Source organism: Hypanus sabinus, chromosome 28 (genome assembly GCF_030144855.1).
Source record: "Hypanus sabinus isolate sHypSab1 chromosome 28, sHypSab1.hap1, whole genome shotgun sequence".
NCBI classification, from domain to species: domain Eukaryota; kingdom Metazoa; phylum Chordata; class Chondrichthyes; order Myliobatiformes; family Dasyatidae; genus Hypanus; species Hypanus sabinus.
Window position 1 is genome coordinate 11,953,817 of NC_082733.1, and position 11,668 is coordinate 11,965,484.

General features: G+C 48.0%; 1 protein-coding gene across 4 annotated transcripts in view; it reads right to left on the reverse strand.

Moving 5' to 3' along the window:
* lrrk1 (leucine-rich repeat kinase 1) overlaps nucleotides 1–11,668 on the reverse strand; it is a 216,811-nt gene that overhangs the window by 163,406 nt on the left and 41,737 nt on the right. For 3 of the 4 annotated variants that reach the window (XM_059952613.1, XM_059952611.1, XM_059952612.1), the window contains exon 4: nucleotides 408–577. In XM_059952613.1, coding sequence (XP_059808596.1) covers nucleotides 408–577 — 170 coding nt within the window. Of the gene's footprint in view, nucleotides 1–407; nucleotides 578–8,469; nucleotides 10,491–11,668 lie in introns of those variants that run through there. The other variant, XM_059952614.1, reaches the window with a different exon arrangement.

Sequence of the window (11,668 nt, forward strand, 5' to 3'; positions counted from 1 at the left end):
GGGCCCACAGCCGTAGGGTTAAATCCTCTATGGAGCATCAGTGGAACCTGCAGGAGGTCTGATATCATCTGTCATCTGCCCAGTTCTAAAGCTGTCTGAAAAGGGTCAGAAGCAATACGTGCTAAGTGTGATGAAGATCTGGCAATAGCAACTCCCGTTAAACTGTGTAACTTCCACATCAGTCCCGTCCCCCAGGAAAAACCACGTGGTACGCGAGGAACCTCCCATCTCAACACAACTATGGTGTAGTAGAAGGTGCCACATACAAGAAAGGCTGTTCAGCTGGATCAGGACCTAGAAGGAGCGATCAATTAACTTCACGGCAGCTCCTTGGCGTCTTGCTCGCCATTCTCCTGAATAAATATCCCTTTGCTTTCCACCGGATTATCACAATTTAAACTCCTTACCTTCTCTGCACTGCTGCCAGATTCCTCACAGAGGAACCGTGAAAGTTGTTGAGCTTGTTCCACCTCCCCAGCACTGTAGGCTGCCTGAATGCTCTGTAGGGCGAGGCACTGATCGAAAGGTGGGTTCCCCAGTCCGGACTGCTTACTTCCCATAGTCTCATCAGCAGTCCCTGTGAACAAAGGCTTTGATCAGATCTTGCACTGGCTGTAATTCACATCTTCAGACCCAAAAAGGACAACACACCAATCAACCAACCAATCAAGCACAGGGGAACAAATAGCATGGCCTAAAATTATATTATTGTGTTCCACACCATGTAATTTCTGGAAAATAATTGGTCACACCATGTGCTGGCAGCCATCTCCCCCCCAGAACTTGGTTCCAGGTTGTCCATACCCATGCCCGGAGTGCTCCAAGGCCACTGGGTGCACAGAGAGCTCGCATCGCCTGCAACCGTTGCCGCACACAGTGCTGTAATGTCATCCCAACAGCAGGGTCTGAAATGGAAGGAAGTGGCCAGCTTCACTTCACTTACTTTGCTCAATGCTGGCAGCTTCATCTTTTACGTGTTGGTGAGGATTTCCAGCACCACTAGATTTCCTCATTCCTCTTCCCCTATCTCCTTAACTCCTCTCACCAACTGATCACTTCAAACCCGACAACATCCTGACTCCACCAACTGAACCCACTTCCCAACTAATCACAATGACCACAATCCTTATCCTAACCCAGCCCACACTAACCACACGCCCCTCTCGAAACAACCGTGAAGCTTCCCACAAAACCTTCCAAACACAAGAGTCTCTCTGAGCAGTCTGGACCCTACTCTCATCTTGCCCAAGCTTCAATCCGCATCATCAGTAAGACCAACCCTAACTCATTACATTTCTATCCTTGCCCCCTTCCTGATTTTCAGCAGATCTGGTTTGCCACCAAGGACCCTTGCAAAATTCTGCAGATGCATGTCAGAGTATATTCGGCACTGTCAACGTTTCGGGCCGAGACCCTTCGTCAGGATTAACTGAAAGGAAAGATAGTAAGAGATTTGAAAGTAGTGGGGGGAGGGGGAAATGCGAAATGATAGGAGAAGACCGGAGGGGGTGGGGTGAAGCCAAGAGCTGGAAAGGTGATTGGTGAAAGTGATACAGAGCTGGAGAAGGGAAAGGATCATGGGACAGGAGGCCTCGGGAGAAAGAAAGTGGGGGGGAGCACCAGAGGGAGATGGAGAACAGGCAAACAACTAAATATGTCAGGGATGGGGTAAGAAGGGGAGGAGGGGCATTAACAGAAGTTAGAGAAGTCAATGTTCATGCCATCAGGTTGGAGGCTACCCAGCCAGTATATAAGGTGTTTTTCCTCCAACCTGAGTTTGAATTCATTTTGACAATAGAGGAGGCCATGGATAGACATATCAGAATGGGAATGGGAATGGGACGTGGATTTAAAATGTGTAGCCACTGGGAGATCCTGCTTTTTCTGTGGGGGATGGAGGTATATAGGGACTGGACCGTTTTCACCATGGACGTCCAGTCCCTATATACCTCCATCCCCCATTGAGATGGTCTCGAAGCTCCTCTTTTTTTTGGATTCCAGACCTAACCAATTCCCCTCTACCACCACTCTCCACCATCTAGTGGAATTAGTTCTTACTCTCAATAATTTCTCCTTTGGCTCCTCCCACTTCCTCCAAACCAAGGGTGTAGCCATGGGCACCCGTATGGGTCCCAGTTATGCCTACCTTTTTGTTGGCTTTGTGGAACAGTCCATGTTCCAAGTCTATACCGGTATCCGTCCCCCTTTTCCTTCGCTACATCGACGACTGCATTGGCGCTGCCTCCTGCACGCATGCTGAGCTCATTGATTTAATTAACTTTGCCTCCAACCTTCACCCTGCCCTGAAATTTACCTGGTCCATTTCCGATACCTCCCTCCCCTTTCTTGATCTTTCTGTCTCCATCTCTGGAGACGGCCTATCTACTGATATCTACTATAAGCCTACAGACTCTCACAGCTACCTGGACTATTCCTCTTCCCACCCTGTCTCTTGCAAAAATGCTATCCCCTTCTCACAATTCCTCCATCTCTGCCGCATCTGCTCTCAGGATGAGGCTTTACATTCCAGGACGAAGGAGATGTCTTCCTTTTTTAAGCAAAGGGGCTTCCCTTCGTCCACCATCAACTCTGCTCTCAAAAGCATCTCTCCCATTTCCCGCATATCTGCCCTCACCCCAACCACCCGCCACCCCACTCGGGATAGGGTTCCCCTTGTCCTTACCTACCACCCCACCAGCCTCCAGGTCCAACATATAATTCTCCGTAACTTCCGCCACCTCCAACGGGATCCCACTACCAAACACATTTTTCCCTCCCCCCACTTTCTGCTTTTTGCAGGGATTGCTCCTTACGCGACTCCCTTGTCCACTCGTCCCCCCCCATCCCTTCTCACTGATCTCCCTCCTGGCACTTATCCTTGTAAACAGAACAAGTGCTACACCTGCCCATACACTTCCTCCGTCACCACCATTCAGGGCCCCAGACAGTCCTTCCAGGTGAGGCGACACTTCACCTGTGAGTCCGCTGGTGTGGTATACTGCGTTTGGTGCTCCCGGTGTGGCCTTTTATATATTGGTGAGACCCAACGCAGACTGGGAGACCGTTTCGCTGAACACCGACGCTCAGTCCACCAGAAAAAGGTGGATCTCCCACACATTTTAATTCCATGTCTCATTCCCATTCTGATATGTCTATCCATGGCCTCCTCTATTGTCAAAATTAATCCAAACTCAGGTTGGAGGAACAACACCTTGTATACCAACTGGGTAGCCTCCAACCTGATGACATGAACATTGACTTCTCTAACTTCCGTTAATGCCCCCTCCCCTTCTTACCCCATCCCTGATATATTTAGTTGCTTGGTTGTTCATTTCGCATTTCCCTCTTCCCCCAATACTTTCAAATCTCTTACTATCTTTCCTTTCGGTTAGTCCTGACGAAGGGTCTCGGCCTGAAACATCGACAGTGCTTCTCCCTATAGATACTGCCTGGCCTGCTGTGTTCCACCAGCATTTTGTGTGAGTTGTGTGAATTTCCAGCATCGGCAGATTTCCTCGTGTTTACTGTTTCGGGAACAGTTTCCAACATCAGATCTTGGAATGGTTCTTGAACCCATAAGGACTACTTTGTCATTCCCCTTTTTCACTATTATTTATTTAATGTAGATAATGATTTGTGTTTTGCATCTTACCATCCCTGTAAGACTACTATGGTATCATCCTGATAACACCCAGTCCTTACCATAATCCCAATTCACCTGTCAACATCCTTGCCATTTTCCATTCCCAACTACTTCCCAACCAAGCCCTATAATCATTTCTGCTCATAATCCCCTCTCCTCCACTCCCATCCAATCAACTGCCACAATGAACCCTTCAGAGCAGCCTTTTTCAGCCTTTGTGATAAGCAAGCCTGTCAATCACACAAAATGGTTTTGCTCTCAGATTACTGCTGGGGCTTTGCACTTAACTTCCCGCCACTGCCTGTAAAGGAGTTTGGATGTCCTCTCCGTGACTATGTGGGTTTTCTCCGAGTGCCCTGGCTTTTTCCCCACAGTCCAAAGCCGCATCACTTGGGAGGTTAATTGGTCATCATAAATTGTCCCAGTATTAGGTTAGGACTAAATCAGAGGTTGCTGGGTGACGCAGAAGGGACTATTCCACACTGTATCACAATAAATAAATAAATAGACTCCTTATCTTCTCCCAGCACAACAACACATAAATAAATCTGGTGCAAAGTTTCACCAATGGTGTTCAGGTCCTGTGTGGCATCCTGACACTGTTAGCTTTTTGACTTTGGGCTTAAAACCAATCAGGTGAATGGGATAGACATTTCCTTGAGGTTAGATCATACGTTTCATAGGGACCAAACCACAGCAAAGAATTCACCAACACAAGATGTTCTGCAGATGCAAGAAATACAAAGCAACACAGACAAAATGCTGGAGGAACTCAGCAGGGCAGAGGCATCCATGGAAAAGAAAAAGAGTTGACACTTCAGGCTGAGGCCCTTCTTCATAACGGAGAAGGGGGAAGAGACCAGAAAAAACTGTGGGGGGGGGGGAGGGAAGGAGGATAGCTAAGGTGGTGAGGGAAGCCAGGTGGGTGGGAAAAGTAAAGGACTGGAGAGGAAGGAATCTGATAAGAGAGGGGAGTGGACCATAGGAGAAAGGGATGGGAGGGGGACTCCGGAGGGAGGTGATAGGCAGGTGAGAAGAGATAAGAAGCCAGTGTGAGGAATAGAAGAGGGGAGAGGAAGGAAAAACACCAGAAGGAGAAATTGATATTTGTGCCATCAGGTTTGAGGCTACATAAATGAATATAAAGTATTGCTCCTCCACCCTGGGGAGCACAGAATTGCTGAGTAAGCTGACTACAGTCACAACACTATTGCACAGAAACCTTCACCCCTGGGTTAAGGATCTATGGAATCTCAGCTTCAAGAAATGTGTTGATGCAAGATGTTAGAATGTTGATATTAGAAATCTGGAGCAAACTCCACTACCCATTTCCACATGACCTGCTTGTCCTCAGCTTCCTCCACAACACCTCATATTCCACCTGGGCAATCTACAACCCAACACTGGGTTCCTCAAATGCAGTAACCTGCTCTCCCCACCCCCACACCTCTTTCTCTCACCTCCTGACCCATCCAGGTCCTATCACACACCTTTCGTTACAAACCATCCTGCCTTCCCAGTCTCCATTTCTCTCCCCTGCTCTTTCTACTCCATCTGCCCTTAACCTGATCTCACCTCCAAATAAGTCACCTATTTCCTTTTCTCCACTCACTGTTCCCATCTGCCCACTACCCTTGCTTTACATGGTTCCACTCTTCAATTTGCATTCTTATCAGATTCCATAACCAACACCACCACCTATCACTTCCCAGCCTCTGTCGACGTATCCCGGCTTCTCTCTTCCCTCCTGACTCCATGTGCCAATCAACCTCTCCTCATGTGGATCAACCTATGACCCGCCATCTCTTGCCCGACACATCCCCCCTCACCTCTTTACATTAGCCATCTTCCTTCTACCTTTCCCACCCAACAAAAACTTCTTACCTGAAGCATCAGTTGTCCATTCCCTCTATGGATGCTGAATGATGTACCAAGTCCCTCCGGAAGCTCACCTTTTCCTTTAGAAAATGTGGTGTTGCTTCAGGAGGCTGTACTAACCCACCACTTCATGCCCAGAAGTGCTGGTACACCAGCTCTTTGGCCCTTACGTACTGTTCATCAGTGACAGCATTTGAAAGCAGCGTTTGATGTTGCTCAGGTGTGTGCTGCCAGGCCTCAATTTGGTGTCACAGATGCCTCCGTTTCCAATTTGCCACATTGCTCGACAGCAGGTACAAACATACTGAGGGGGAGCAGGAGAAGACCATGCATCCTTGACTTTGCTCCATTATCCAATGTTTAGAATTTTTAGGATTCTCTTTTAGCATATCTGCCAGAGATAATTCACAGCCTCTTTTACTCTCTTAACTTCCTTCCTGAGTATACTACTACATTCCTCCCCCCCCCCCCCCCACCACCTCCCCGGGATTTGTTTGATCCCAGCTGCCTATTCCTGACATATGCCGTGACCTCGATAATCCTCATCAGCTAGGGTTCCCTAATCGTACTAGTCTTACCCTTCCTCTCTGCTCAACTCCATCTTCCCATCGGTCCACAGTGACCTTTCAACCTCTTGCCCATTCTGACCTACTGAATACTGAAAGACCTGGAGAGAGGGTACGTGGAGAGGATGCTTCCATGAGTTGGAGAGACTAGGACGTGAGGGCACAGTCTCAGAAGTAGGGATGTCCCTTTAAGAAATGAGATGAGAAAGGTCCTCTTTTGCCAGAGGGCGGGCAAACCTGAGGAATTTGTAGTTACCGAGGTCTGGGCAGGCCATACCATTGGTCATTGGGCTTGTTCTTGATTGGTGAGGCAGTAAACGATTAGTGGGAAAAGGCAGGAGAACGGGGTTGAAATAAAAAAATTGCCAGAATGCTGGAGCAGCCTCAATGGACAGAATAGCCTAACTCTACTCCTGTAAATTATTGTCATACTCTTACCAGGAATCTAATATCCTCCATTTTAAAAATATTCAAAGATTTCACCATTGAGAAAAAGAATTCCAAAAGCTCAAGATATCCCCAGAGAAAGAGGAAATCATCTTATTTTTATGTTACTTGGGTTATCCTTTATTTTTAAAGTTCCCTTAAATCTAGATTCTCCCACAAGAGGAAATATATTTTCTACATCTACCTACAAGACCTTTCTACAAACGTTTGTAGATCTTATATGTTTCATTTAGATGCCTGTCTCTATCCAACCTGGACCCACCATCAGATTGACAAGTGATTGAAAAGAAACACCAACAGATGGTTTTCCTGCTGAAGTTTCACAACTTGGTGGAAAGGAGCTTCTGGCAGCAATTTGAACCTCATCTTCTTCACCTATTGAGTCAAAGACGTAGCAGGTGACCTCAGTGACACCATAACCATGTCAACCAAAAGGGACTGTGGAGCACCCTTTTCAGACAGGAATATCCTCAGAAATGTGTCTTCAGTCTATGTCTGCTATCAGATGACATAGCAATTCTGATTCTAAGCAATGGGTCTACCACAGGCCCAACTCTGGTGCAGAATGAAACTAAACAAGGCTGTTGCTTCACCACAACTCTTCCACAGCCTTCTTCACCACACTTCTCCTCGCTTCCAGCAGCTAGAGTGGGAAAGTGTTCAACCTTCGCGTCTTCCATTCCAGAATATTGGTCACTCTCACCCTAACCAATGAGCACTCAAAATGGAACAGCGTCCAGGAAGGCACCAAACACCCAAGTACCTCTGACAGAAGCAGGCAGAAGTCCAATAGAAAGAGGAAAAGCAGTACAGCGGATTTCAAACAACGCTCAGGTATCGAGCACCACCTGTCCATCCCACATTGTCCTCATCATCCACCTCAGAAACCACAGAAATGGAGTGTAAATAAGTAATCCACAACCCAAGACCTTTTGCATTCTTTGCTTGATAGTTTCAGTTACAATATTATCATATATGTATCATTATTAGTAATGTTGATTATAACAATGAATCATAACCATTAGATCAATTATTTCTTGCTCGACTTCCTGGTTATCGAGGATTGGTTTACTAATCACAGAAAGTCTCTGAAAGGGAATGTTTACAAGAGGCAGCTCGTTCTTTGAAGTCAAAACAGAAATATTCAGGTCTGGCATTATCCGTGGAAAGAGCTAAATTGATAGTAGGGTCTGAAATGTTTCCAGCATGTCCTGTTCTTGTTTCAGATTTTCAGCAACTCCAGCTTTCAGATAAAAAATATCTTGTCACAATTTCTTTGTTATCTCTGATGGTTATTGCAATAATAATTAAGAGCCTCTGTGTTATTTTGCCTACAATCAAATCCCTATCACTGACTGTAAACATGGAAAGGATTTTAAACACCGAACTCTTCAAATTTAGGATAAAATGTCCTAATGTGCTTAATAGCTTTAGCTCTTGCCTAAGAGTATGGCCTAACAGTAAACATTTGTTGGGAATTTTCTTTCCCAATAGGCAAAGGAATTCAATCGAGCCCAGTGAGCTGAGCACAGCACAGTACTCAAGCAGCAGAGCCAACAATACAGGTCTATTAATTATTCATCCAGTCCAAGCCACAGAGACCCTGCTGTAACATTGCAAAGCACATGCGCAACTGTGAGCCTTCCAGCTCCCCTTCTGACACACAGCCCCTCGTCACTTGCCTATTTACAAAATACATGCAAAGCTCAAATCATATTACAGTTCAAAATTCTGACTGTCGCTACGGTGGTTATAAAGTGAAAAGCAACTTTAAACGGGCAACGAAAAGAATGCTGGAACTTGACAGTATACGCACAATGAATAATACATTTTATTCAAATTTCTGTTGATGACCATCATTAATTAAATCTTCTCCAACTTCAAAATGTCCTGTTATATTTTCATTATTTTACCGCTTCCACACAGAACACTAACCTTGTCACATCTGTGATTCAGTTCACAAACCCCGCCCTGTATATCCGGATTAATGAAGCACATTAGCAGCCACGCTATACTATATCCATGGTGATTTTTGCAAAGTATTCCTGATATACAAGGGTCCTCGGCCTCGCGCTGGAGATCGGATACAATAAGAGCTCCCCCGTGCGCTACTCTGCTAAGCCTCAGCCAGAAGCTCATCACATGTTTACTCTTTGTCTGGAGATGTTGTGGTTAGTTCACCTCGGCGCTGATTTCCCATCTATCACCCTGCTGCTGTGAAATCCAAGCCTCCGCTGCAGCTCAAGGGTAAAGGTACTGTGATAAATCTCTTCCTCTTTGCCGTGGTGCCTGGCTGCCTCAGATAGAGCAGCAGCCTTGTGGTGCCGCTCACCCCGGCTGCAAATTAGGATCGGCAGTATTCAAATCCCTTGGTCACACTCATTGATTTGAATTAGACGGAGGCTGACATGGATGCTACAGTTACGATCAAGCTATCAGAGACCAAGATCAAACTGAGGCACTCTGTTTTGGTGCTCAGATATCGTCAGACTCTCCCAGGATCTAAAAGCAAAACTGAGGTACTCTTGGGATTGTACATTACTGAATAGTACATCTGTAGTCAGGACCAAGTTGGCCTGGACTTTTTCTGTTTGGAGAGAATGCTCGACTGATTGCTGCCTGAACAGAAATAGCTTTCCCTCCCTCATTTCACCAAAACATGTCATCAAATCAAATATACAAAATGACACAATCACTAGCACACACACACACACACACACATCATTTAAACTGATTACATGCAAGTCCCTTTTCCACTATTTCTCTAATTCTGTCCTGAAGCAACGGCTGAGTCTCTTGATTTGCTTCTGTACCTCAGCACCCGAGGATTCGGGGTCTGGCCTCACCCCAAGGCTGCGGCACGTAGACAAATCTGGTCAATATTCCTGTGCGGGCTGGTCTACCAGAGGGGCAATCTTGCAAAGGAGACATTAATCCGGGGCCTCGCTATTAGCACTGTTCTAACTTATTGCTGGCGTTCTGCTTAACTATCAACACCCGACGTAGAAGACGAAAAACAAACTTTTAACTCAATATCACATTGTAGTTTGTCATCGCCACAGACAGACACATCATGAACACAGACCCGTTGACCCAATGAGACAGGAACATGTCAACGATCCGGGAGTCATTTTTACACTAATCCTACCCTAAGCAATTTTATTCTATCCACACTCCCATCAGCTCCCCCTTACCACCCCAATTCTACCATTCGCCTACACACTAGGGGTAGTTTAGTAGACAAACCTGTCTTGTTTTGGAATGTGGAATGAAATCACAGGATTCAGAGATAACCCTGGGTCACAGGGAGAACATGCAGACTACAGACAGGCAACAGATGTCAGTGCTGAACCAGGTCTCTGGCATTGTGAGGCGGAAGCTTTACGAGCTACAGCATAGTGCTGTCCTGAAGTAAGGCCTTATGGGTGCTTGTTATCAGTAAAAGTTACCAGGCGGATCTCAGCCTTGTCATCATGGAGGCTTGCCTGCCTCAAAGACCCGGAGAATGAAGTTGTCTGGAGTCAGGGCCCTGTGCTTTGGCTCTTGGTAGGGTCACCTATGCCAAAAAGGTCAAAGGGTAGAGGCCAGACTAAGAGTGGTTCACCGGTACTCCAGGTTCAGGGGTTCAACTCAGGGCTAACAACCCGGACTCAAAAAAACTGTTACAGAAACAGCAATGAAGAGTCCTTCTACAGCTATGTGTGACGATATGAAGAGTCAGATGGAGGACCATCATTGCTGCTTATTGCCAGCAGCGGAACGGACAGAAAGTTACCTGTAACATTGAATTTGCTTCTAAATATTTCATTCTCTCCAAAACATTTGGTACTTCTAGAAGACATGAAAATTGTGACTTATTTTCCTTGCTTTTTATGTAATTTTCTTTCTTTTGCCTTGGAGGGAGTGCAGGAAAGCTTCACTGACTGATTCCTGGGAGGTGGGGATTGTCAGAGCAAGATTCACACAGAGCCTAGTGATACTAGAGATAAGGAGGTAAGGAGGGAGGGGAGGGGGAGAGAGAGGTGGGGAGAGAGAGGTGGGAGAGAGAGAGGTGGGAGAGAGAGAGGTGGGGAGAGAGAGAGGTGGGGAGAGAGAGAGGTGGGGAGAGAGAGGTGGGGAGAGAGAGAGGTGGGGAGAGAGAGGTGGGGAGAGAGAGGTGGGGAGAGAGAGGTGGGGAGAGAGAGGTGGGGAGAGAGAGGTGGGGAGAGAGAGGTGGGGAGAGAGAGGTGGGGAGAGAGAGGTGGGGGAGAGAGGTGGGGAGAGAGAGGTGGGGAGAGAGAGGTGGGGAGAGAGAGGTGGGAGAGAGGTGGGGAGAGAGGTGGGGAGAGAGGTGGGGAGAGAGAGGTGGGGAGAGAGGTGGGGAGAGAGAGGTGGGGAGAGAGGTGGGAGAGAGAGGTGGGGAGAGAGAGGTGGGGAGAGAGAGGTGGGGAGAGAGAGGTGGGGAGAGAGAGGTGGGAGAGAGAGGTGGGAGAGAGAGGTGGGAGAGAGAGGTGGGGAGAGAGAGGTGGGGAGAGAGAGGTGGGGAGAGAGAGGTGGGGAGAGAGAGGTGGGGAGAGAGAGAGGTGGGGAGAGGTGGGGAGAGGTGGGGAGAGAGAGGTGGGGAGAGAGAGGTGGGGAGAGAGAGGTGGGGAGAGAGAGGTGGGGAGAGAGAGGTGGGGGAGAGAGAGGTGGGGAGAGAGTGGTGGGGAGAGAGGTGGGGAGAGAGAGGTGGGAGTGAGGTGGGGAGAGGTGGTGGGGGAGAGAGGTGGGGAGAGAGAGGTGGGGAGAGTGGAGGTGGTGGGGAGAGAGGTGGGGAGAGAGTGGGAGTGGGAGAGAGGTGGGTGAGAGAGGTGGGGAGAGAGGTGGGGGGAGAGAGGTGGGGAGAGGTGGGAGAGGTGGGGAGAGAGAGGGTGGGGAGAGAGAGGTGGGGGAGAGGTGGGGAGAGAGAGGTGGGGAGAGAGGTGGGGAGAGAGTGGTGGGGAGAGAGTGGTGGGGGAGAGAGTGGTGGGGAGGAGAGTGGTGGGGAGAGAGGTGGGGAGAGTGAGGTGGGGAGAGTGAGGTGGGGAGAGAGAGGTGGGGAGAGAGAGGGGGGAGAGAGAGTGGGGAGAGAGAGTGGGGGAGAGAGTGAGTGGGGAGAGAGAGGGGGGAGAGAGAG